General features: G+C 49.0%; 1 protein-coding gene across 1 annotated transcript in view; it reads right to left on the bottom strand.

Annotated features, from left to right (window-relative positions):
- NCS1 (neuronal calcium sensor 1) overlaps nucleotides 1-27976 on the bottom strand; it is a 159845-nt gene that overhangs the window by 22534 nt on the left and 109335 nt on the right. Inside the window, exon 7 of the mRNA XM_075060584.1 lies at nucleotides 23894-23918. Within this exon, the coding sequence (XP_074916685.1) occupies nucleotides 23894-23918 (25 nt within the window). The remainder of the gene's footprint in view (nucleotides 1-23893; nucleotides 23919-27976) is intronic.

The raw sequence follows: 27976 nt of genomic DNA, 5'->3' as shown, positions 1-27976 counted from the left end.
GGCAATGTTGGCTAGTGGATAGAGCACTGGTCTGGGGAGCAGGTGATCTGGCTTCTATTTGCAGCTGTTCCACTGGCCTGCTGGGTGACCTTGGGCAAGTCACTTCCCCTCTCCGTGCCTCAGTTTCTCCCCTATTCAATGGGATAAGATACTGCCCTCCTTTGTAAGGCACTCTGAGCTTTACTGATGACACGTGGTGTTTCAGAGCTAGGAATCACTATTATTATCCTGCAAGCGCAGGGTGCATCTGCCCTGCCAGATCGAGGAGGTGTGGGCGGGCATTGGGAGGGGTGAGTGAGAGACTGACGGGGGCTCTCATTAAATTGGACAGATTGTGTGAAGTCCAAATGAGATGTGAAAGCCTCATGTTTAAGGTCTTCAAAGTTGGTTGCAAACATTTTGCCCAGCCCCCGGGGCAGGTTCAGTAACAGGAAGGTGGCCTCTCTTCTCTTTAGTGACTTGTGAAGCAGCCCAGATCCATTAATAAGTAATTATTACAAATTACCATTAAAATACTTGGCATGCAACACAGTCTAAGAACCGAGATCAGTTCCACAGAACACGTTAACCGTGTGCTCAACTTCCACCACAGTCCTCGACTTCAGTGACGTTGGCTGAAAGTTCAGCACGTGTTTAAGTGTTCTGCTGAAGCAGGTCCCATCATCTATCATAGCTCCCTAGCAAGGAAGATAAGAATCAATTATCCTCTTCCCCTGACAGGGAAACAGGCACAGAGAGGCCAAGTCTGGGGTATCAAAAGTGCCCACAGGAGTTATATGCCCAGCTCCCATTAAGTTTCAAAGGGAATTAGGTGCCTAAATATTTGTTGAGGGTGGGAGCCCTAACTCCCCAAGGCTCCTTTGAACCTCCCCCCAGTGACCTGTCCGGTGGATCCAGGGAGTCAGTGGCAGGGCCAGGATTCAATTGTAGGTCAGATTTTATGAGCTCTTTCCTCTTGACCTTGCTGCCTCCCCTGACCTTTCACCCACTTCTAGCACCAAACTCCAAGCAACCCATTTTGGGGCGGTTCCAAAAATATCAGAATTTTTTATGATGCTGATGCCTGGATTCCACCTGTCCAGGTGGAAACAGGGAGAGAAGTTGTGGCACTTGCAAAGCTCTGGATTGTTAGCAGAAAGGACAGGGGGCCTCAGGGTAAAGCGGAAAAGGTTTGGCCAAGGATGTAAATTGATTGATAAGGCAGTTGACAGCCAGGGAGAGCCGCCTGTGCATTAACAAAAGACCAGCCAATGCTACCCACCACCACTAGCCATACAATCCAGCTCCGGTTACACCCTTGGAATCCTTCTCCCAGGCCAAGTGCTGCCAAGTCTGGTCCCACCAGCCAACAGTAACCTGGGGGAAGTTGGGAAACACAGGGAGGTGGGGGCAGCCTGCTAAAGTGGCGCTGAGGCTTTCCATGATCTTTCCAAGCAGCTCATACTTACTGCGCATTTTCCTCAGTGCTGAGGCTTTTGATCAGTCTTGGCAGAGATTCCCCCTCCCCGCCCAATCCATCCGGCCTTGCCCTCCCTGGTTTCTTTTCTTCTGCTGGGACGGGCCAGTGCGGAGGTGCGTTAGCATGTGTGTGAATATGCATCATATCAGTGCATACAGTTGCTGCCTCCATTGCACTGCATTCGCTCTCACTTCTTCTGTAACGCTGGCCAGTGAATTTCACGGCTCATGAAAGAGAGACACCCACACACATCAGAGGAGATGGGAATGATTTTTGCAAGTGCTGATCAAGCTTCCTCACACACACACACACACACACAAGTCTGCCAACGCACCCCAGGCCTGACCTGCAACAGCCTTGCTATTCCAGGTCCGGGTTCCAAGCAGACCTGCCATCGCAACTCAGTTCTGCTGTAAAGTATTAATGCCAAGGTGCCTAAACTGCGATCCAAAAAGCCTTTGCTGGTGGGCTGTGAAGAGCTGGCTGGTCACGTGATATCGGCTCCTCCTCCTCATTTCCAGCTGCTATACCGCATGAAAAGGAGCTAAAAATACATGACATTCCTAATGCTACTTCTCCATGGAAGTGACTGCTGTAATGGATCCAGGATCCTTAGTGGGAGAGAAAGCAGCCCACAACAACACATAGGAAAGGAGGGTCCTAGGAGAAGCTCTCTATTAAAGGTGCATCACATGATGAGAAAAGGTTGGGAATCCCTGTGTTACATTCTAGTGCAGGATCCAGAAGTGGAGTCAGAAACACTGCCTCAATAGCTCACAGCTAATGCCCACCCCACAGCCAGCCTCTGTACTCTGGTGCTGAGACCCCTGAACCATCATTTGCTGCTAATCAAGCAGGTGCATCAAGCTCGTGAGAGACAAAGACACACGAGCAGGCCCCCCGTGAAGGAAAATAACCCCTTGGGTGGAATGGCCAGCACAACTTCAGCTTGGACTGGCACAAAAATGTCCACTTCAAGGGGCCAGTGGTTTAGTTACAAGACCACTGGAAATATGGCAGCTTGTCTGCTGCAGGAACTCTCCAGCTGCTGCAGAAAGCCAATTGGCTGACTTGTGGGATTGCTGCAGACAGCGCAGCAGGCAGCAGCACAAAAATCAGCATTTCAGTAGCCTCCCCGGTTACCAGGCACTCGAGTTACAGAGCAGTTCCCACAGCAACTGTTTTTGGGGGGGATATAAGCCTTTAAAAACAGAATCAGTGAAAAGTGACCACCAACTGGCATGTCTACTTTGCAAATGTAAATTTATCAACTGCATATTCAAAACTGTACAAAGTACAGGGCGAAGAACTGATTTAGTGCAAGTGAGCCAAATGACACACGGCCATCTCAGGGAGCAGGCAGCAAGTGATAACAGCAGCTGTAGAATGTTTTTAGTCTTCAAAGCACTCTATAGACATTACTTCAGCAGGTGGATAACAATTATCCCTATTTTACAGGTGGGGAAACTGAGGCACGAAGCAGGGACGTGACTTGCCCAAAGTCAGAGAGAAGCCTGTGTTCAAGCTGAGATTAGAACTCAGGAGTTCCTGGCTCACAGACCCACATGCAGTCCACATGAGGGGCCAGATTTTCAGTACTCAGCACCTGTAATTGGGACCAGTGTCAACAGTGCTCAGCACCCAGGGTGCTGTGCTCTTTTGGGTATCTGGCCCCAGGAGTTCAGCACTGCTCAGCCAGGAGTGAGTGCTGTCATTTGGAACTGTGTGCCTGGTGGCAGCTGTGTAAGCAAAAAATATCCCTTGAAGGAGAAAATGCTTCAAATAATAACACCAAGCTCTTGCAAAGTGCTTTTCAGCAGTAAGTGTCAAAGCACTTCACTATGCTAATGTATTTATCCTCACAGCATCCCCATAAGGCAGGGCAGTGCTATTATCCCCACTGCATAGATGAGTAGCTGAAGCTAAGCGACTTGCCCACGGTCACACAGGAAGTCTGTAGCAGAGCAGGGAATAAAACCCATATCTTCCAATTGCTAGGCTAGGGCCCTAATGACTGAGCTATCCTTCCTCTCTTCCAGTGTTGCCCACTCTCGTGATTTCATCAGGAATCCCTTCATATCTGCTATTTACCTTCAAGCCTCAGCTCCTGGAGTCAGGTCATTATGTGAGACTTGGCTTTCATTTTAAAAACAAAGTTCCCATCCCTCCTTCTGGCAGGGAACAGCTTGAAAACATGATACTTAAAGACTCCAAAAGGCCCATCAAAAGGATGCCTAATTTATTATTTTTTATTAAACTCTCATGAGTTTTCAAGTTGACCTTGTGGTTTTTGAATGCTCAGGGCTGGCATTACTGCCTTGCCGAACAGGGTTAAACCTTTAAAATGCTGTGCTTTAAAAATGCCGAGCAGTGGGAAGAGAAGTGCAGGGGTGGGACACAGAACTAGGACTTGGGAGTCTCGGGATCTGTTTCGGGCTCCACCACAGACTTCCTGTGGGATCTGAGGGAAGTCACTTCCCATCACTTCCAATCACTTCCTAGCTTCTTAGAAGTGCTCAGTTGCTTTCAGAACAGCCCCGGGGGGTGCTGCTGGAGGCTGAGCACTTCTGGCCCTCTGGGTCTCCGTTGCTCATCTGTAAAATGGGCTACGGATACTTGCCCCCCTCTTGGCCATCACATTGAGGGCTGCGGATGGAAAGCGTGATGTAAGGGCTGAGTTCTTATTTACCTCTGCTGCTTCTAAGTGCTCACATGATGCCCAACTCCTCCTAATGGCTCATCAACACACGAGCAAGTGCTGCTCCGTGTAACCAGATTGAATGAAAGCTCCCAAAAGAATCACTGCACAGATGCCGAGGAGGAAATCTCAATTAGCTGGAACCTCACAGTCATTTTCCAACCCACTGCTCTGAAAACACATGCTACAGTGAAACCATAGTAATAAACAATACTGCCTGGTATCTACATAATGCCTTGCCTCAGAAAGACGCAACATATCCCTATGAGGCAGGGAGGTATGTCTATTTTACAGATAGGTAAACTGAGGCACAGATAGGTTAAGTAACTTGCCCAGAATCACAGAGCAAGGACCAGAACCCCAGAGTCCTGTCTTGCGAGCTCAGTGTTCAGCACTGGAGTGCCACTGGAAGAGCAAGCTTCTGACTGGCTTCAAGGAGCACGGGAATTTGGGTTTTTGTGGTTACCGTGTCCTGCACCTGAGGTTCATGTGGTTTGCTGAAATCCCCAGCACTGGGGGTCATGTACATGCATGAGAATCTCAGCTTTCCTCTTCTAAATAAGGAAACATCCAGCCCTTATGCTTGCAGAGAAAAGCTTGGAAAGTGCTTCCAAACAAAAGCAAAACCAGAAGGCAAATAAAATGGATTCTTTGCATCAAATCTCCTGATTTTTAAGCCAGTCTCATGATTACGGGGGGGGCTGACTGGTGATTTCCCATGTCATCCACACTGCACATGGCACCCGTAAAACCGGGGGGAGTTGAGGAAGATCCTGGCTTGCAAACCTTCCAAAAGGGCTATTCCTCTTCACTCCTGTCTCCTGGCTGCTTTGGAAGCTTCGCCTGCCACAGAGGAGAGAGCAGGGGAATGCAGGCTCCTGGAGCTCTGCTGGTTTGAGTCCTTTGATGAGCAGAGCCGCTGGCCGGCTGACAGAAGTAGAGCTGCCACCTGTGAGTCTGGACGGTGGGTCTGAGGGCGTCATCTTGGAGAAGGCATTTGGGAGGAAGAACAAGACAATGCCCTCTTCCACCCACAGTGCTTGACAAACGAATGCATTGAGTCTCACGTGCTCTCCAGTGAAGGGGAAACGGCAGTATGGAGAGGTGAAGTGACTTGCCCTGGGGCTGCGTGCTGAGTCAGTAGCAAAGTCTGGAATTGATCCTAGATCTCTTGTCTCCCAGCCCCTTGCTTTAACTGAAAAACTCTCCTCCCCCTCTTTGATGTCCCTCTCTGAACTCCAGCATTCCACACGGGCTAAGCATTCGGTGACCGACGGCTGCAGAGAACAACCGACAGCCTGAAGGAATGATGTGCCATCTGGTTAGCATGTCCTAGAAGAGCAGGGTCCCTGATCGTTGGAGCCAGCAGCCCAGGGAGAAGCACTTCAGAGCTGGACCCAGGGGAACGAACAGATCCGAGCATGGAGTAGTAAAAGTTCTGCCAAAACAGCTGGAACAGATGGCGGGAACTGACGGAGGTGGAGCTGGGGAAGGCAGGCCGGAAAGCAGCCCAGCCACCACCTTGCAGATTGGGTTGAGGACTGAATCCTGCCTGGTTAAGATAGCTGAGCTGCTTAGGGAAGAGGAGCATACTTGCTACTGCTAGCAGAGGAGAGGCCTGTGTGAATCCCATGGAAAGGTGGAGCGGCCCATCACCGCAGGGTTCTAGGCTGGAAGGAAAGATGTCATCTACACCACGTTCCCCCCCACACACCCATGTCAATGGGAGCATGTTTCTTGGTGGGTAGCATAAGGGGAGGGTGGTACCCAAGAGACCATAACAGTCTGCAACAGCAGCAGCTGTCCTGCACCTGTTTGCCATGGATCACACTCAGCTCTTAGATCAACTCCCGCAACCCCTTTGACTGAGATACTAGGGGTGACATGTGATGTGCATCTGAGGGCAGAGCTTGGCCCAGCAATGTCCCTGAACTGAAACGGTAATTTCAGCAAAAGCATCCTGCCACAGAGACAGCCCACTAGACTGCATTGCCTCTAGGGGTCGGCCCGTACTGCGAGCGGGAGGTGCAAGCCTAGGACATATAGACGTACCCGAGCCGACTTGGATCAATCCAGCTCACTAAAAAGAATGGTGTACCTGCGGCAGCACAGGCGAGTCACCTGAGTGCATCACCTGTCCTCAGGTATGCTGCCATGTGTGCTGCTCTGGCCATGCAGCTATTTATAGCGAGCTGGCTTGATCCAAGCTAGCTCAGTATGCCTACATGTGCTGCAATTCCACCTCTGGACTGCAGTGTAAACAGAGCGCAAGCCAGCTGGTCTGCGCTGTTGTCTTCTACAAACCCCTCTCCGCCACGGTGGGCCATTTTAGTGAGCAGATACTGGTGTGCACGGATAACCCGCCCAGCACAGGTTGCAACCACAAACCCACAGCTCTTAACCCCAATCGAGGGGGTTGGGGGGCACAGTCAGGGAACGCAGCCACCTGGCTATGCAAGAGACACCTTGTAACAAGTGCAGATGCGAACTTTTGGCAGACAGAAGCCGGGGGATGAAGGGGAATAAGCAGAGAAGCAGCTAAGGGATTACATGAGCGTTATGCAACACAGCCACCCAGATCTGTCAGGCATTGAATAGCTTGTGTGGGGAGGGGGGTGGAGGAAGAGGAAGAGGGTGAGGAGGTGGGAAGCTGAAGTGCCAGTTACAGTTTTTCACATTGCTGCAGCTTTGACTCATCAAAGGAAAAAAAAAATCCCTGACTAGTTTGCAAGGAGGATAAAAGGGGAAGCAGTGGCATTTCTGGGGCTTCCCATTCGGGGTGGCAGATGGGATGGCAGGAGAATGTGCCTGTAGGAGAAGAACGTCTCTCCCTCCCCACAGCATCGCTTCAGTGAAGGCCCTGATGATGCCATTCAGCAATGCCTGGGGCACCATGCGGAGGCTGAGCAGGGCTGAACGGGTTGCCTACAGGCACCGTGTGCATTGGGACTCTGCTGCCAGGCTCCTAGCCGGGACAGCCCAGCACTCCCTTGCATGGCCGAGCCCAGCTCGGGGTCACCCCAGCTGCAGCCCCATCCCCCAACAGGGAGGATGTAAGAATGGAACCTCCAGACCTCCCAGAAAGCTACTTCTGGCTACGCAGTGAAAACGCTGAGGGGGTGGGGGGGTGGATTTAAAACAAAGGAAGGAGAAGGCGGAGCAGAAGGGACTGGTCAATTTCATGACTAATACCATTTATAGTTATTGAAGTTAGTGAAGTCCTGCCATCGAGTTTCCTGTGTCAGCCTGAACTGATAGCCAGAGAGATCAGGGAGGAATTTTCCACTATCCGCAGCACAGCACACTTAGCCAGGGGAGTAGGGGAAACAATTCCCCATCCTCTGAAGCAGAGCACTGGCACTGGCTCAGGGACAAAGGTCTGTCCAGTGCAGCAATCCCTATGTTCCACAGCTCACGGCGACTCTGAGCCACTGGTGGGAGAGACTTTAGCGTAGGAATGGTGTGCAAGCCCAGAACTTCTTCAGTGCTGTGGCTACAAAATGCTGGGGTGAGATCCGCAGGTGTGACCACTCTCCACTCAGCACTGGATTCAAGCCCTTAATGCCCTCTCTGTGGCCAGCTGGGAGCTGGTTTGAGCCTGAGCACAAGTGAGAGCAGCAGGAGGGATCCTAGTCCCCTAGCCGCTGTTCTGGCAGCTGGAGATGAGCTGGGCAGGGCAGCATTCCAGCCATGCTCCCCTTCCCCAGACGCCAGTTTTTCTGTTGGGGCAGCTGCCAGGCAGGGGTGGCACAGAACAAGCTATGCTGGTTCTGCCCTCTCTGGGGATGCCCCTGTGCCCAGAGAAGCTTTGGGAAGCCAGCTAAGCGGCTGCTTTCTGCTGGTGGAGGAGTGCCAGAAGCAGTACCCTCCTCCCCAGTTCCGGGGACAGCAGGCTAGGGAGAGACACAACTCGGGGCCTGTCTACACTGACAGCGCTGTACCGGTGCAGCTGTGCTGCTGTAGTGATTAGTGAAGATGCTACCTACGCCGACGGGAGAGAGCATCACCCATCGGTGTAAGTAATCCACCTCCCCAAGAGGTGGTAGCTATGTCGGCGGGAGAAACCCTCCCAACGGTTAGGTCCGTAGTATAGCCCATGCCTCTATCTTGAATGTCAAGTTTTGGTTTCCCCTTCCCGAGCTAGCACCAGGGAGCCCTTTGCTTAGATTTGCTCAGACACTTGGGCAGAAAGACCCAGAGAGTCATGCAGCTCTTACAGAGACAACATTCGACTTTACTGCTTCCAATGTTAGGCTCCTCCCATTCTTTCCCCCTCCCCCCGGCACCCCTGCCTCCCAAACACCTACAAGCTCAGATTGGGGAGAGGACCCCAGCTCCAAAAGGAGGGAAAGAGTGTCACACTGGGGAGAAGCAAACCATTCATTCATGCGCCTGGCAAATTTTATATATATATATATCTCTCTGTAAAATCCAGGCAAAAAACTGGCTCATTAGCTGTCCCCTTAGTCATAGTCTCCAGTGGCAGCCTGGATGCATATGCACACATTGAGATGTTAGAATTAGTCGCTTTAGGAAAAGGTTAGTTTTACATAGACATTCCACCTCCTGCCTTCCCTGCAACCCAGCAACGTACCCGAGGGACAGTGAAGAATAATCACCAAAGTTCTTAATTTGTTCGCTGGCACGTCTCCACTGACCTCCAGTGAACCTGTTTTATTTAGAGATTCCAGGGGGAGAAAAGGTTGCTTCCAAGCCTGAAAGCTCTGACCCTCTCCTCAGAGGCAAGTCAAGTGGATCTTTACGTGCAGTTTTCTTGGCAATATTCATAAGATTTATTATTATAATAGCAGCCCTTGGCAATCCGACAGCATACATCCTCAGAGGAATGCAGAGCCCTTCACAGATGTGAATTAAGCCTAACCTCATGGGAGGGCTGTCCCCATTTTACAGACAGGGAAACTGAGTCACAAAAAGAGAGGTGAAGTGACTTGCCCACAAACACTCAGTTAGCTCATGGAAATGGAGCTCTGTGGCCCAATTTCCAGAGGTACCAAACAGCTGCAGCTCCGACTAGGTTTAATGGGAGCTGTGGAGGCTTTTCAAGCTCAGAAAAATCATGCCACTGAAGTCCTGACTCCCAGACCTCTGCTCTGAGCATGACATGTACTGCCTCTCTAGTTCCAATACACCAGTAGTAACCAGCTTTCTGTACAGTAGGGGAGAACAGCATGACGCTACTATCCCTGATATGAAGAAGGTCATATGAAGAAGATCAGAAGCTTCCTTATTCTGTCTCACAATGTAACAACAAGGGGACATTCAATGAAAACGAAAGGTGACAAATTCAAAACTGATTAAAAGGTAAAATGCGTTCCCAGAATGCACCATTAGACTGTGGAACTCATTGCCACCTGATGTAACTGAGGACTAGAACGTAGCAAGATTCAAAGAGGAATTGGACATTTCTATGGCTAAGAACAATATCCAGTGACAATAATGATGAATGCTCAGACAAAGTGTTCAAAGGGACAGATATCCTCATGCTTCACGATTTAAGTCAATTTCTAACCATTACAATTACAACAAGACTTCCATGGAGGGGGCAAATTATCCCACATCTGCATACTTTGGGGGTTCTTGCAACTTGAGAAGCAGTTGGTGCTGACCACCGTGGGTATGTCTACACTGCAATCAAAAACCCGTTGCTGGCCGATGCCAACTGACTTGGGCTCACGGGGCTCGGGCTAAGGAGCTGTTTAATTGCAGTGTCGATATTCAGGCTCAGGCTGCAGCCTAAGATCGGGGACCCTCTCACCTTGCAGGGTCCTATGTGGACAGAGTCAGGTGAGAATAACCACACCTGGGCGAGAGAGAGAGTGAGTGAGAGTGTGTGTGTGTGTGTGAGAGAGAGAGAGAGAATGAAGGAATGCAAGGCTGTGGCCGCGGGTGTTGTAATATTATCTCTGTATAGTGCTGGGAATCAAATCTCTGACTTTAGGCAGAACACAGCCTCGTCTGGCTGGCAGGCGGGCTGAAGACACTTCATTGCCAGCAATGTGCACTGACACTCCTGCTCCATTCACAATCTCAGCAGCGGAGTCTGAAATAACAAGGCTGTCACATACCACAAGGGTTCAGATTACAATGGGAAAGGGAGCGATTTCCCTGGGGGAAAGGGCGGGAAGATCTGCTATTTCTCATCAGTGAGCCAACCCCAACCCGTATAGCCCACAGCCAGCCAGAAGGATTGCAGGGGAGGGGGACTCGGGAAGACCTTCCTCTGCAGTTCAATACAGGAAGCTCCTAAGTGCAAAATCCAGTTTTATTTTAGATGACTGGTCACTTCAGCCATGTTGTGATAGCAAATGCGCATTCATTCCAGACGCTAGCCCCGTTCCAGGGAGCCCAGAGTTTGGAGCACGATCCAAGCATCACACAGTATGCTGCAGAAATAACCTATTACAGGGTTGCCAACCCTCCAGGCTTGTCCTAGAGTCTCTAGGAATTAAAGATTAATCTTTAATTAAAGATTGTCATGTGATGAAACCTCCAGGAATACATCCAACCAAAACTGGCAGCCCTCCATGTAAATGATCTCTGCTCTCCCCTGGGAGAAGTTCCCAGCCCTTAGCTCCCCTTGATCCTGGCCACTGATCTCACTGGCCAATCTGGGTGTGCAGAAAGGTTCACCCAGGCTGAGCACACGTGTGATTTGCATGTCAGTGGGCTCTGCCGATCCTCTTCAATGAAGCTCAAAGAGGGGGAAGCTCTTGTGGTTGGAACAGCAAGAAATGCCAATCAGGACTCATGGCTTCTATTCTTCTCCGTGTCAATGAATTTACTGCTTCAGTGAACTGTGCTTCAGTTTCCCCATCTGTAAAATGGGGGTGTTAATAGTTCCTGGTCTCAAAGCAGAGGGTGGTGAAGACTCATGGTTGTAAAGGATTTTTGAGCAATTTGGTTGAAAGGGGCTTTAGAAGAGCAAAGAGTTGCCCTATTCTAAGCGCCTCCCTCCCCTGCCCCGCAATAGGCCAGAACCGGCATTATTAAGGCTGGAAATGAACAATGCGCTCAGATCCCTTCCACTGAATGGTACACGGACCCCTCAGCAGGGTGTGGCTCTACATAGCCCAAGAGCCACATGGAACCCACACACAGTCCTAAACATGGCCACGGCCACACACTTCAGAGAGCTGGGGAAGAAGGCAAAGATAATCAGCTGCATTTTTTTTTTCCTGCTGGCAAACAAGCAATTTCCCTTCTCCTGCCAAGGCAAGGGAGAGCCCAGTGCAGCACAAGCTAACATGGCTGGGTGCATTCAATTCCGACTCACAAAAAATACTCATTTCGATGCAAATGAGGTGCAGCCTTTTGGCTCCGGGGGATGGCAGAGGTGTCAGACTCTCTGCTCTCAATGCTACACAGACACGCACAGCAATCTGGCCGCTCCCATGCAGTGCTACAGGCGCAGCCAGTTAGCTGGTGAGAAGCAGACTAGGAAGATGTGCTGACTTGAATTATTATTTTTGGGGGGTGGGAATCTTCCCCACCCCACCCCTGATTATTTTGACATTCTACCCCAGCAGGCTGAGCTGTTGTAAGAACCCAATGACACTGCAGTCAAGCTGCCACATCTCCTTTAAAGAGGATGGCGGGAGGAAAGGGGAGAGGTCCCCCTGTGGCTCTCTTCCCCAAAGCAAGAGCTGTGTGGAGAGGGAGACCCTGCAATTGCTGGGACGGGAGGTGAGTAACCAACATGCAGAGGCCCGTGACACCCCTTCCTGTTATGAGTAACAACAACCTAGGCTAGAGCCCAGCTGTGCTAACCCAGTTCAGACCCATTCACTTTGGCTGGACAAACTGGGCTAGGAAGAGGCTGAGTGACAGCGGAGTTCAACTAGGGTGACCAGATGTCCCGATTTCATAGGGACAGTCCCGATATTTGGAGCATTGTGTTATATAGGCACCTATTACCCACCACCACCCCCGTCCTGATTTTTCATACTTGCTGTCTGGTCACCCTAAGTTCCACAAGACTTCTTAACTCCACAGAGCCTCCCATTGATGGTGTCTGGAAGCTAGACAGGTTTTCCTTCATTCCCCCTCTCTCATGTCTCTCCTCTCCTTCCCCACAGCTTGGCTTTATGTTTCTCTGGGTTTTCCTCCCCCAGGACTAGCTGGTGGCTTGCTCCGCACCCTGCACCCACTCAGGTTAGGCAGGCAGAAGCCACTGCGGTGCCCTGCGCTACAGAGTCACTGTATCAAGCATGGAAGAGGGAAATCTTTGGGGAGGAGGCGCCACCACGCACTCACTGGCGATGCCTCCTGACACATGCTACTTGAGGGCCGAAAAGGCGCTCGAGTCCGGCTCGGAAGGGTGGCCAGGGGCTGCAGCATAACCCGCAAGAGCAATGCATCTCGGTGCCACCCGCCTGTCGCTCGGCCAGTCTCACCTCCCCTTTCCGTGCTGTTGCCTGGCACGCTGCAGTGAGGTAACCGGCTGCGATCAGAGAGGGCTGCTAGGGATGGATGCCAGGATGCACAAACCCAGCAAGGTGAGGACAGCTCAGCTAGCGACCTCCATGGGATCAGTCTTTCACAGAGGCAGGTAGCAAGAATCCCTAACCTAAGGGTGCCCCCCTCCTATCCACCCCACCCCACTTGCTCAAGAGTTTCTGAGTCAAGACAGCAAAGAGCACCTATCACACTCATTATTACACCTATTAGCAGGCCAGGTCAAGGCTCTGACACCACAGTGATGGATGCCAATATAAAAACCTGGTAGGTTGGGTGGGCTCAGACCACTTTAAGGGTTGGACTCTCAAAAGCGCTCAGTGGTGGCCAATCTCTTCTCCCGTTGGAACATAGGGAAGCTTTCCTATTGCCTGCAGCGGGAGCAGAGTTAGCCGACATTGAGTGCTTCAGCAGCCCCCCCGTTCCCCTTAAGTTCTTTGTACTATTTGCTTTAGCTCTTCAGTAACAGCCGGGCGCTAGGGGCCAGTGGGGGCAGGAGCCTGGCCTAGTGCCCACTGGGCTGGAGAGGGAGAAAGTTGGGGGGCCTTGGACTTGAGGTGTGAGTAGTGGTAAGTGACTTGGGGTACAGCTACATGGAGCATCCATGAGCGCTACAGGAGTGTGACGTCTAAAGCACACTCATGTGTGGTGCATTAACTGGTCCGTGTAGACTCTGCTGGGGAGCATTCAAAGTTCTCTAGTGCACTATGACATAATGGTGTTTCAAACAGCACTGTGCTAAAGTGCACTAGTGAAAACTCTGAGTGTGCACCAGCAGGGTATACACGGACCATGTTACTCTGCTTTAGAAACCACACCCTTGTAGCGCACATGACCCCACTATATAGATAAGCCCTTAGTCTGTCCGCGCCTCAGTTTACCCATCTGTAAATTGAGAACAATGCTCTCCTAATTCACTCACCTCTGTAATACGCTTTAGGGTCCTCATATGAAAGGGGCTATAGACCTGCAAATGTTTCCACTTATATTCGACTATTCCCAGCTCTGGGCACTAATACAAAGCATTTTAAACACACAACACTAAAAAGGCACCACAATCATTATTCCTATTACTGTAGCACATAGGAGCCCCGGTCACACCTCTTGTGCCGGGTGCATTGTGAACACAGAACAGACAGTCCCTGCCCCAAGGAAAGGACAATCTTATTTAACAATAAATTCTAGCATGTTCCAGTAATGGTTTTTCTCGGCTATTGCAGAGTCACGGTCTATTATTCCTCTGACACTGCAGCCTCGCGCAGTCTCACAAAATGGCTGAACAGTATTGAATTTCCAAACTGTTCCACACCCAAAGAAAAGGGGGGACTGATTTACTGCAAACCCATAAACCCAGTTTTAAGTAGCTCGAATTCTTGAGGTCAAAATTATTTGCCGGACACATGCTGGGGTCTGCTGCTTGGAGGTGCTGGGCCAGCTGAAGTCAGTGGGAGTTGTGGGCACTCAACCCCTCTGAACCGAGGCTCAGGGTGCAAGGTGGGGCCAGATTAGGCACCAAAACTGGCAAGTGTGACTGTTACTCACGTTCAGGGCTCAGTAAAAGCCAGTGGTTTCTCACTGCCCAGCCCCCTCTTCACTCATGCCTTGGCAGGCCGTGCTGCCTAGAGCAGGTTACAAATGGTGCAAGATGGCAGGATTTTATAGGTCAGCCTCGTGCGCAGCTCCTGAGGAGATAGGAGGCCTTTGTACCTAGCTGAATAACCTGCAGCTCATTTTTGGCACAGCTCCGCCATGTATCGAACGGTGAAAGCTCTCCTGGAATGCAAACCCCTAAAATTCTCAGTGCTTCCCTCTGCACTGCAGTCCTTTTGTTCTGTGGCAGCTGAGTGCACTGAATTCTGATTAACGCCCTGTGCTGAAGTACGACAGCATGATGTCCCGATGAGCGCCGACTCGCTGCTTCAGACAGAGCCTGGACCTCTGACCTACACACAAAGGAAGCTAGGTCATTTGAAACACTTCAAATAAAGTTCCCTGTCCCACTCTTTCATGCTTTGTGGGTCTACACTGGAGAGCGCCAGGGAGCCTACTTAACCCACGCCTGACTCACCTGTGAGCTGCGGATCACGCCCACAGCAATACAGTCTGGGATAGATTGTCACTAAGGCTAAGATTTTATCCTGGAGGTCATGAAACTCACGGAATCCATGACTTCCAGGGACTTCCATGACACTTTTGTTTCAGCCCTGGGTGGTGGAGCAGGAACTATCAGCCAGCGCCTCCCACCCCCTCGCACACAGCTCCCAGCCACCATGGGCAATAACGACCTCTATAGCCCCAAGCTGCCACGGCGGACAGCAGGGACCCCCGCAGCTCCAAACTGTGGCGGCGGGATGACCCCACAGCTCCCAGCCAGTGCAGGTGGCAGGGGAAGCCCAAAGATTCCAGTCCTGTCGGGAGTGCAGGGGGGAGCCCTGCAGATCCCAATTGCCCAGGGCGGACCCCACAGCTCCAAGCTGCTGCTGGTGGCAGGGGGGATCCCACACTCTCAGCCATGTGGAGGGGACAGATCCTGGAGCCCCAGCAACAGTGGGTGCTGGACCTTCCTCCTTCCCCATTTTGTCATAGTTATTTTTAATAAAAGTCAGGGACAGGTCACAAGCTTCCATTAATTTTTGGTTATTGCCCATGACTTGTTTGTAACTTTTACTAAAAATAATCACAACAAAATCTTAGCCTTAATTGTCACCAAGGAGACTAGGCACCTCCTGGGAATGAAGAAAACGTGTCTTCAGGGATTTTCCTTCAAAAGCCTAAAGTAGATCTGTGCTTTTTCTCTCCGTCCGCAGCATGCGGGGCTCTGATCCAAAGACAACTGATTTTTAAAAAGATTCCAGAGGCGATCCTGGTAATTGCAGGCTGGTGAGCCTACCTTCAGTACCAGGGAAATGGGTTGAAACGATAGTAAAGAACAGAATTGTCACAGAGATGAATATGATGTGTTGGGGAAGACTCAATATGGCTTTTGTAAATGGAAACCATGCCTCACCAATCTACCAGAATTCTTTGAGGGTGTCAACTAGGGTGACCAGACGTCCCGATAAAATCGAGACCTTCCCGATATTTAGGTGTTTGTCCCGCATCCTGACCGATCTTCAGTCGGGATGCAATTTGTCCCGATATTTCGCTCCTCCGGCAGACTCCCCCTCCCTCCCCCCCGCATGTGTCTTGATATTGTTTTCCTCTCCTCTGGTCACCCTAGTGTCAACAAGCATATGGACGAGAGTGAATCAGTCAATATAGTGTACTTGGACTTTCAGAAAGCCTTTGACAAGGTCTAACACCAATGGCTCTGAAGCAAAGTAAGCGGTCATGGGATACGGGGGATGATCCTTTCATGGATCAGCAATTGCTTGAAAGATAGGAAACAAAGAATAGGAATAAATGGCCAGTTTTCATAATGGAGAGAGGTAAATTGTGGGATCCCCCAAGGATCTGTACTGGGACCAGTCCTATTCAATATACTCATAAATGATCTGGAAAAACGAGTAAACAGCAAGGTGGCAAAAATTGCAGACAATAAAAAATTACTCCAGATAGGTAGGTCCAAAGCAGACTGCAAAGAGTTACAAATGGATCTCAAAAAACTGGGTGACAAAATGGCAGATGAAATTCAGTGTTGGTAAGTGCAAAGTAACGCACATTGGAAAACAGTCTTACAAAATGATGGGGTCTATATTAGCTGTTCTCTCGCAAGAAACAGATCTTGAGGTCATTGTGGATAATTCTCTGTAAACATCTGCTTAGCGTGCAGCGGCAGTCAAGAAAGCAAATAGAACGTTAGGAACCATTAGGAAGGGGATAGATAATAAGACAGAAAATATCGTAATCACACTATATAAATGCATGGCATGTCCACACTTTGAATGCAGAGTGCAGTTCTGGTCACCCCATCTCTAAAAATATATATTAGAATAGGAAAAGGTTCAGAGAAGAGCAACAAAAATGGGTGGTGGTATGGAACAGCTTCTGTATAAGGAGAAATTAAAGACTGAGACTGTTCAGCCTGGAAAAGATGACCAAGGGGGCATATGACAGAGAGCAATAAAATCATGACCGGTGTGGAGAAAGTGACTAGGGAAGTGTTATTAATCCCTTCGCATAACACAAGAATCAGGGGTCATCCAATGAAATTAATAGGCAGCAGGTGCAAAACTAACATAAGGAAGTATTTCTTCACACAACGTACAGTTAACCTGGCGAACTTGTTGCCAAGGGCTGTGGTGAAGGCCAAAAGTATAATTGGGTTCAAACAAGAATTAGGCAAGTTCCTGGGGGATAGATCCATCAATGGCTATTAGCCAAGATGGTCAGGGATGCAACCCCCTGCTCTGAGTGTCCCTAAATCTTTGACTGCCAGAAGTTGGGATTGGATGACAAGGGATGAATCACTTAATAAATTGCCATTGTCCTGTTCATTCCCTCTGAAGCATCTGGCACTGGCCACTGTCAGAAGATAGTATCACAAGGGTAGCCGTGTTAGTCTGGATCTATAAAAAGCAACAAAGAGTCCTGTGGCATCTTATAGACTAACAGACGTATTGGAGCATGAGTTTTCGTGGGTGACGAAGTGGGAATTCACCAACGAAAGCTCATGCTCCAATATATCTGTTAGTCTATAAGGTGCCACAGGACTCTTTGTTGTTTTTGTCCGAAGACAGGATACTGAGATAGATGGATAGATTGGCGTGACCCAGTCTGGCCATTCTTATGTTCCTATGTACCAGAGCTAGAAGCTTGGGTGAAGAAGGTCCTTTAGGAACAAAATGCATCTGGATCAGTTGTATTTGGGAGGCAGATGCTCTACAGGAAGGAACACAGGATTTGGACTCCCAGATTCTAATTCCTGGCCCTACCAATGACTCACTTGGACAAGTCATTTCAGCCCTGTGCATCAGTTTCCCCATCTGTAAAATGGGAATGAGGCTCACTCACCTCCCACAGGTTAACGTTTAACACAGCACCTTAAACACATGGAGTGCTATACACCTGCAAAGTTACTTCAGAGCAGAACCCCCAAGCAACCTCTGCCTTCCTAACCACTCCTCTTTCATGGGCAAAGTAATCACTGATAGTATGGGGTACTCGATCAAACAGCTATTAAGTCTTGTGCGATCAAGAATTAATCACCACATTCCATTCAGAGCGTGAGCACAAGGTCCATCCTGCCTTAAAGCCCAGCTACTCTGGACACTGGTGTGACATGTCATTCCATATTTTTTAATGAAAATATGCTTACGATATGAATATGACATAACTGAAATGTACTTTATGCAAGATGGCTCATGTGAGATATCATTGGAAAGGTTATGATGTACTGAGTGCGATTATCCAATGTGTATGCCTGTGTCATTTCTGTATCTGAAGCTAGGAATATTGACTATGTATCTGCATTTCAACTATGCTGCTTTGGGTGATGTCCACTGCTAACACTTCAGGTACAACAATGGAAAAGCCAGACAGGGCGGATGGCCCATCAGGGAGGACAATAGACGGTGAAAAGCTTGGCCTTCCTGTGGACACACCATATTGCCACTGACTCATGGACACTGTGATCTACAGTGTCAGGTGGTCTTGTCACCTGATACTAAAACATTACCTGGGACTTCTTGTAACTTTCCACAGTAAGGGAAGCGGGGGGTCAGGTTTGGGGAACAAAGGATTCCCACCTTATGTAAATCCTATTTAAGGGTAGAGAGGAAGGCAAACAGGACTGCTCCTCTCCATGGCCTGTCAGCCCAAGAAGAAAGACTGCAAAAGGGAAGGCCAGCGGGGAAGTCCAAACTGAGATGGGTCCAATCTGAAAAGGAATAGAACTGGAACTCTGCGCCACAGAAACTCTGCAAACTGCCTGCAACAATATCTAGGGTGAGAAATACTACTGGTAACCAATTTCTTTAGTGAAATCAGCGTAGTTTGCATGTTTCATTTCATTTGCTTAGTAATCTGCTTTGTTCTGTTTGTCACCCCTTTTACCACTTAAAATCTGCCTTTTATAGTTAATAAAATTTGTTTTGTTTATTATTAAACCCAGTTTCTGTAATTTCAGGGGGAGAGGTAGGGGAGGAGAAGTGTGCACATCTCTCTCCACATTGTGGGAAGGGGCGAATTTCATAAAGTATCTTTGGGTCTGCCCTCCAAGGGAGGTGGACTTCTGAGTATTGAAGGAAGTCCCTTAAACTGAGTCTTCCCAGAGCTGATCTGCAGCTGGATGTGGCCCTGCCTGTGTGTGTGTGTTAGAGGGGTCTTTAAGAGCCTGGCTCAGCAGGACAGGTTAAAGGGGGCCCATGCTGGCAGAACAGGTAGACTCCATGGTATCTCAGCACATCAGGTGGCTTCCCAAGGGACACAAATGGTTTCCAAAAAAAAGAGGAAAGGCTTCCAGAACTGCAACAGACAATGCCAGCTCCTGGCAAGCACTATAACCGGCACTACTGAGGTCAATGGGAGTTCTTCCATTCACTTGCGTGGGAGCTGGATCAGGCCCTTCCAGGGGAGCAATAAGGAGAGGGGCATTTATATAAAGAAGAAGCCAAAGCATCAGGAAGCTAAGAACCAGCTGATCTGTGACAATTCCTAGCCTCCCTGCTAGTGGGCCTGACCAGTTCAGCAGAAGGCCAGTTTTGTGCTGAGAAAGAGAGAAAACTGTCTCCTCTCCGAGGAGCAGTGTATGAGCATGTGAATCCCACAGCACTGCTGCCTACTTCACATCCAGCCTGCAGAGACAATGGACCTTGGCTCTGAATGCTGATGCTGTTGGCTCGATCTTCCCTTTCCTAATGACATAGCGTGGGGCCAAATTCTGCCCTGATATACACCTACCTGCAGCCCGACTGGCCTCAGTAGGTTTGTATGTACTGGGAGTGAGGCCCACGGAGGACAACGCTCCGTACAGCATTTGAAAGGCAGCATCCCCATTCCATTCACGTACAGCATGAGCTGTCAAATATAGGTCAGCCAGGCCACGACCTCCAAACACAGGGGCTTTAAACATCAAACACCTAAGGCCAGGCCTAGGCAACTGTGCTCTTAATTTTCAGAGATACTGAACCCCTGCAGCTCTTACGGATTCCAGTGGGAGCTGCAAAAGCTCAGCACCTCTGAATGTCAGGTCCCTTTGGTTGAGGTGACTTGATTTGGGTGCCTGACTGTAAAGTACTCAAAGTCTGACTTTCAGAGGCAGTGGATACCTGCATCTCCCTTAGGACGCCAGCTCCCTCTAAAACAGTCATTCTGCAAGACTTCCAGTGATGGCGGATCCAGTGCAGGTGGTCTGCACCGGGAGACTCTTTGACAGTGTTGCTTTATAGCTTTCTGGCTTATTGAGTGCTCCCTGCGTCCTCCAAACGCTGCACTGACTGACCCATTGAGTGCACAGACAGTAGCAGCCGTGAACAGCTAGACTCCCGCTGCTTAATTCAGACATGCTGCCTTTAAAGGCATTGGTTTGTTAAGAAGCTTTATAGCACTTTTCTACTCCGGAAAGTGCCTACGCAAAAATGACACCTACTTACTCAGCAGATCCCCGCGTATGGACTCACAGCTAGTTACTTCTGTGACTTTTCACTTTGAATAGCCCTGCAGAACACACACAGCTACAGGACAGGGATCTGGATTCCATCTTTTCTCAAGCATCCTGAACAGGATTGCTAAGGAAGCCAAATTCTGCCCTCAGTTACTCTTGTGCAGGACTGCAGAAGCTGGAAGGGAATGAGTCTGTGGCGGTATCACGGGAGATGTAATCTGAAGCTGAAAGCATCGTGAAGGTGTGAGGAACTGCTGGAGGTTATGACAGGCTGAGTTTTTCTTGGTAAGGGATCTGATCCTGCCAGCCTCACTTCAAATCCAGTAGTACCAATGAGCAGCCCCATTGGAGGTATTACCTAAAGATGGTAAACATTTTCCTACTTTCAATTTGTCATCAAAAGTTCAAATATCTAGAAAAAAACCCTAGAGGATGAATTTTACAACAAAAATGGTCATGGAAAACGTTCCCGGTTTTTTGACCAGTTCTAGTCCTACCCGTTGTGAATAGGAATGGCAGAACCTGGGCCCCAAATGAGTATCTGTTCAGGAGCCATCAACATAATGAACATGGATCTACATGGCAGAATCACACTAACTTCCTTTTTTCCAGCTCTTTCTTTTGTTGATTATTTTTGGGAGGAGACATTTCACCATGTTGCAGGGCAAGAAGAGTGCTCTCTTGGCTAAGAGCACCCCGAATCTAAGGATGTGTCTACACTGGGAACCTGACCCAGAACAGCTACTGCAGAACCAGCAATTCCCACAATGGTTATTTTGGAACATAGCCCTTTACATTCGCCCTCTACCTCATTCTGGAAGAACTTCCCGGGTAGACCAGCTTTAACTAGTGCTCTCAGGAGCGGAATGGCCCAGTGTAAGATCAACAAGCTGGACCATTAGTCTACAAAGCATGAACTCCCGTTTATCGTCTCTCTCAATATACAAGAGCGCTACACTAAAGATAACGCATCATGCTGGAAACTGAAGTGCACTTTAATTGTGTTTCTCTGCTCTCCACTGAGATTACAAATGTTATTATTTACAGTCAGACATGGGGCACGCAGGGCTCCATAGATGTAATGGGCACACAATGGATAATCGCCTTGCTGAGAAACATCCCATCGGGATGTATTTTGTTTAGCATCCAGATGCCTTGTCTTTAATCTGCCCCACGCATGAAATGAAAATCCCATGATCCCAGTCCGAAGGAAGTCTCAGAAAAGGAATTCTCCTCAACTCTGGAAGCATAATGGGTTGCTGAATGCTACTGAGAACTGAATTACCATAATCCAATTTGGCTGGTGTGACACTGGAACAGAATTCTTCCTGCTATACATGCCAAAATATCTGTTGAGTTTTAAGCCACTCAGCAGGATGCAAGAGTTTTTTAAAAAAGAAGAAGGCCTTTTCCACCAACATGCCTTCAATACACACATGGGGCCTGGCTGCCAGAGCTCCTGAGCATTCTCAACTTCATTTCATGTTCATGGGAGCTGCAGGTGCTCAGCACTTCTGAAAATTAGGTCTCATCATCTTTCCTCCCCCATCCTCAACCTAGAATAATTGCCACAGTGGAAGGGCTGCACCAAGGTCCTGATCCTGTTACCCTTATCCAGATGACGAGTCCCCCTTGATTTCAGTGGGACTGCTTGCAGGAGTAAGGGCTGGAGGATTGAGGCCACTCTCAAAGGAATATTCAAACATTGCCCCTGGGCTATGGTCATAATCCTTTCAAGCCAAATGCTGCAGTAAGGGTGCTGGTATCCTGCTAACCAGGAGATCTGGTTGCCCCATGCAAAGCACAACCTCTCATGGCTTCTGTGCTCAGATACCAGGATGCTGAGGGGCCTTATAAAAACCAAGATAGTTTCCCAGAGGTGCACGTATCACCTTCATTAAAGAGACACACCACCACACTCACTCTCCAACCAACGCTCCTGAACCTTGATTCTCATCCACATTAGGCTTCATTTACCATGACAACCCGCAAAATGAAGAGAGTGAGATATCCACACGCTGCGCTGTCTTTAAGAGGACAAGAAAAGCTCTTTTCCTTGCTGGACCAAATTCAGCATGCCACACACAGCAGTCAGGCTGCATCGTGTAATTTAGGTGGGTTTTCAAGATAGTCTGCGGATGAACCAGCTGCCATAACCAACATGTTACAGGCATTTAAAGAAATGCCAAGGCAATGGACTGGATTCTATTCTGGCTTGCTCTGCTTTTACACCCATCTACACTGTCTCTGGCTTTGATGGGATGGTTTCTGATTGCTGCTGGAGAATCAGTGCCTGTGTATTTATTCCATGCAGGAGCTAACCCATCAAAGCTAGAGAGGGGGCTAAGACAGGGCTTGGCAAGCTCCGTTTTTCACTGATCACTTGGTTCCATTTCTTCCTTCTGCTGGAAGCAGATGGAATTTGATTTTTCACCTTTACCCAGAGCCAAAAGTGATGGGCTCTTGCACGTGCTGCTAGTGGAGGTGGAAATGCACAAGCATTGCTGCACGCCACGCTTGCTGGGACACGATGTGCAGAACTAGCACAGTCGGTGCGGGATTTATGGATGGTGCTGCACCACAGGAAAGCCCTTCAGTGGTGTTAAGAAACGCTCGCTTTCCCTTCACATTTGTCACTGTCTCTCACGCCCGGGCAGCCTCAGAAAGGTTTCAGCGCTTGTTCGAACGCAGAGGTGAGCGTGTAACAGCATCAATGTCAGCACTTGCTTTGGAGGCAAAGCTCATTTATCTGGAAAACTGCAGCAGAGAAAACCTGCAAACATGGGTTACAGCTTTTTTGTTTTTAAGCTGCTCCATTATTTATGCTGCCCTCCAGGAGTTTTAAGGCTGCCTAACATGCAGCATTATCCAGCTATTAAGCCATGTAGATTGCTCTTAGAAAGACTGCATCTCCCAGAGCCCCCAGATCTTCAGGGCTTTATGTCACAATGCATCACACACAACCTGACAGGGAGGGAAGGACAGGGTGGGTGGGCTCTGCAAACTGAGACCCCCTTCTGCTACCAACCCTGGCTAATGTTGCCATCACATTTGGTTCTGCAGCCTAGGGGGTTGTTTGCTGCTGTCTGAACTTACTTGCTCTCAGCCCCCCAAAAACCCATTCTCTCTTCCCCCACATACACACAACACACCCCCTATCACATTCCACCCCACCCAACCCATTTGAAAAGCACGTTGCAGCCACTTGCATGCTGGGATAGCTGCCACAATGCACTGCTCTCTGTGGCCGCTGCAAGAGCTGATAATGTGGCCACACAGTGTGCAAGCAGCTGTCAGTGTGGACAGACTGCAGCGCTTTCCCTGTTGTGCTCTCCAAAGACTGGTTTAACTTAAAGCATTCTACACCTGCAAGTGCAGCCATGCTCTCAGTACAGAAGAACCAGGCAGCCAAATAGCTGCATGCAGAGCTTGGTGCCTGAACGAGGCAGAAATGGATTATGGGAAAGATTGCTGGGAACAGGAGCCATGCACTGAAATGACTTGTGTACGACTCTTTTGTCTCATGACGCCTGCCTTTGCATCTCAGTTTAGCCAGCTTCTCAGACAATACAACTTTGAAAAGAAACGGAGGCAAACACACGCATACGGTTACACAAGGTGCACACACTCAACGCAGCAGAGAGAACTGACTTGTCACTCAATGGCTGCATGCACACGGGCGCTCACAGGAATCAGAAACACGGGGCTGGAAACTCACCACTGCTGCACCTCCTTCTCTGTAACTGAAAGAGAAAAGAAGACAGACAAGGGTTAAGCCATTTGGAGTCTTTTCCGCTGAGTTTTTTCATTTTAAGCTGACTGGTTTCTATAGCACAGGGGACTAGATTGCAGTGCACGAGGACCTTTCTGGGGAGAAAATGCCTATTGCTAAAGGGCTCTTTAATCTACTGCACAAAGTCATCACAAGAACCAATGGCTGGATGTTGATGCTAGACAATTTCAATTCAATAAGGCACAAATTTTTAGCAGTGAGGGTGATTAACCACTGGAAAAAACTACTGGGGAAGTGGGGGGATTCTCCATCTCGTCTTCAAATCAAGACTGGATGTTCTTCTGGAAGATGCTTTAGCCAACCAGAAGGCATTGTGCTCGAATCCAGGGTAACTGGATGGAAGTCAGTGGCCTGTGATATACAGGATGTCAGACTAGATGATCAAACGGTCCCTTCTGGCCTTCAAATCTTTGAATCTATGAGTATTTTTGCTACCTTTAAGGAAGCTTATTACATCATGTCAGTTAGCAAAACTTTCTGGGCCAGATACTCAGCTGATGCAAACCAGCAGTTTCACTGGCTTACACTGTGCAGCACCGATTCATGCCAGCTGAGGATCTGGCCTGATTTCTCTCCCTCTTGCAGCATAAGATGAGGCTGATGTAGAGGAAGGCCACTGAACAATCAGGAATTTCTTTCCAATGCATCTTTTGCCATGACACAGCACGTTAAAAGTACCTGCTTCTTCTTCAATCTCAACACATTAAGCACATACACCCCTATACACAGATAAATGGCCTCCCTCCCCATCTGCCAACATGCTGACTTTAAGAGCTGTCTGTTTGCGCCAGGTTCCTTCTTACCTGTTGTCTTAAATGCTATTGTCACACTTCTTCCTTGCTGACTAGCTAAATCTTCAAAGAAAGTGCTCACTGATGGTTTCGAGATCTTTTGATGTCTTTGCTTGTCATACCTCTTTTTCTATTAATCTGAAGCTTCAGAACTGACTCCCTCTGGGTTTTTGATGAATAAGCTTCATGCAGCGCGTGTGAAGATTTCATTCCTTTTCATGCCTTTCTCCCTCCAGTCCTATTTTTATTCCTTAATTGTCATGCGGTCCTTTTTAGCTGTGCCCAGCATTCTGCAGCTCTCTCGCTGCAAGTAAATACGCTTAAACGATACGGCTTCTACCACAGCACAGGTAGAGAGAGGACAGAGGGGCTTGTGGACAGAAGAGTTCTATTCCTGGCTTGTGTGACCCTAGACAAGTCCCTTAGCCGAGCTGTGCCTCTGCGTTTGCCCATGTGAAACATGATGGAGTTAATACTTCCCTTACCAGACTGGAGACTAGGAAGTTCAGACTTGAAATTAGATGAAGGTTTCTAACCATTAGAGGAGTGAAGTTCTGGAACAGCCTTCCAAGGGGAGTAGTGGGGGCAAAAGACATATCTGGCTTTAAGACTAAGCTTGGTTAGTTTTGGAGGGATGGTATATAGCGAATATGGCATAATTTTGGCCAATTCATCTGGCAATTGATTCTTTGATACAACAGGTAAGTATGCCAGTGTCTGTGATGGGTGTTAGGATGGGTTGGATCTAGTTACTACAGAGGAATTCTGCTGGTGAGTGTTGCCACACGCGCAGGGTTTAACACTTGATCGCCACTTGGGGTCAGGAAGGAATTTTCCTCCAGGGCAGATTGGCAGAGGCCCTGGAGGTTTTTCGCCTTCCTCTGCAGCGTGGGGCATGGGTCACTTGCTGGAGGATTCTCTGCAGCTTGAGGTCTTCAAACCATAATTTGAGGACTTCGGTAACTCAGACATAGGTTAGGGGTTTGTTATAGAAGTGGATGGGTAGGATTCTGTGGCCCGCATTGTGCAGGAGGTCAGACTAGATGATCATAATGGTCCCTTCTGACCTTAAAGTCTATGAGTCTATGAGATTGTGTGAGGGCTAATGCGCTAATGCTTGTAAAGCGCTTTGAGCTCCTTGGATTAAAGAAGACCATGATTTTGTATCGCGGCAACACCACACGCAGAGGCCCCAGTCAGGGATCAAAGGTCATCATGCCAGGCTCTGTATGGTCTCGGAACAAGACAACACCTGCCCTTGCTGTACTTTATATAAACCTTTCATGGGGTTTTTAGGATCAACCTGAGGGGAGGGCTTGCGCAGCGCTCAGGGAGGCGGGGCTTTGGGACGGGCGCCACGGCGCTAACGGGGGGGCGGCGCTCTTTTTTTTTGCTTGGGGCGGCAAAAAAGTTAGAGCTGGCCCTGGTCAAGAAGGCCTAGTCGAGCCCTTCCCCACAACAAGAACTCTCCTCGTCACCAGTTCGAGCTTGGCTGACGTCAGAACCTCTGCATGGCTGTTCAGTGCCTTAATGAGTTAACAGTCGCGCTCAGCCAGCATCCTTGCCAGCAATGAATGAAACAGACTGAACGGCTGAACCACCTAGTCAGTCCTAGCACTGAGACACAATGGCAAAGCTGCGTGAGGGACGTTTAGGCTGCTGCTGTCTATGCTGTACCTGTTCGGTGGGTAAATAGGGAATCTCTCTGCAACATGAAACGTTACACAAGCTAAATTCATTCCAATGAGGGGCCTATTTACTTTCCCAGTACCTCACGTTAGCGAAGAGATTTCCTGCAAAGCAGCTGCAGGAAAACTTTACGATTAACACTTAATAATACGATTAACTTAATAATATTGACAAAGTTCCGCCTATTTCCTGCAGATTTGCTAAGTTTGGCCATTTAAACACAGAAACGTGGAGAGAAAATTCAGTTTAGCTGATATTAACTCTTAATATTGGCCACTTGATAAAACTAACAGGAAGAAAAAAAATATATTATTCAATTTCCTCCTAAACAAGACAGCCAGAAAGTGGAAGTTCACCAAAAGGGTGATTGTCAGGCACACAGACCCCCCACCAGCTGAGGCTTTACATAGTGACATGGAGTTTGGACTGTGGTTGCAGCTGTACTGCCCTCCCTGAGGGCTCAAGAGTCCTGAGACCAGCTCCACAGAAATCATGAGATTGGCTAGAAACATTTTTTTTTAATTGGAAGCTGAGACTCACAATCACGTGACTCCAGGAGCTGGGGGTTTAAGAAAAAACACCCATTAACATTAGAAATAAGTGGCGAGAGTTAGCTCCACTCCATCTGTGGTGCCAAGCATCTCTTAAGGACATCTGTTTGGAGCTATTACTGATGGACCGGGAGACAGCTGTCTAAATCTCAGAGGTATCCATACGTTTCTATCCCAAACCTGGGAAACACAGTCATGCACATCAAGGTCTGTTTAACAGGAATAAGCTGCATTTCACCTTTTCATATTGTCTCTTCTTTCACCATCCCCTGTCTCCTGCAAGCATCCATTAAACTAGTGGTTCTCAACCAGGAGCCCAGGGGAGGCGGGGGACGAACAGGTTTCAGGGGGTTAGACTTGCTTTCAGGGTCCAAGCAGGACCAGTGTTAGACTTGCTGGGGCCCAGGGCAGAAAGCCAAAGCCCCACCACATGGGGCTGAAGTCCCAGGGCCCTGATCCCGGCCATCTGAGGCTGAAGCTGAACTTGGCTTCGTGGGGGGCTCCTGTGGCATGGGACCCCAGGCAATTGCCCTGCTTGCTATCCCCTAATGCTGGCTCTGGTTTTAAACCAGTTGTGGCACAGGTGGGCCGTGGAGATTTAGAGCACGTTGGGGGAGCCTCGGAAAGAAAAATGGTTGAGAACCCCTGCGTTAAACTGAATATGCAGATACAAGACAACTAGGCCCATGATCATTAGGCCAGAGCCACGACAGTGCACTCTGAGCTCTCCCCACAACCCCACTCTCAGGAGTGGAGAGGATCCAACACGTGTGATTATGCATTTTGCCAAGGAGAAGGAGGAATGTTTCCCCACATACCAAGCCTGGGACAATATTCTTCGGTTTTCTCGTAACGGATCTAGAGTTACCTAAATTCATGTTTTTAGGGGAAGGACCCGGTTACTCAGGTAAGCAAGGTCAGGTACCAGGTGGCGGAGGCACATCACTGGTGCCAGGACCTGGTTGCACGCTCACCCT

Source organism: Chelonoidis abingdonii, chromosome 24 (genome assembly GCF_003597395.2).
Source record: "Chelonoidis abingdonii isolate Lonesome George chromosome 24, CheloAbing_2.0, whole genome shotgun sequence".
In the NCBI taxonomy this organism is placed as follows: Eukaryota; Metazoa; Chordata; order Testudines; family Testudinidae; genus Chelonoidis; species Chelonoidis abingdonii.
The sequence above is the reverse complement of the archived record's forward strand: the minus strand, read 5'-3'. Positions and strand labels throughout refer to the sequence as shown.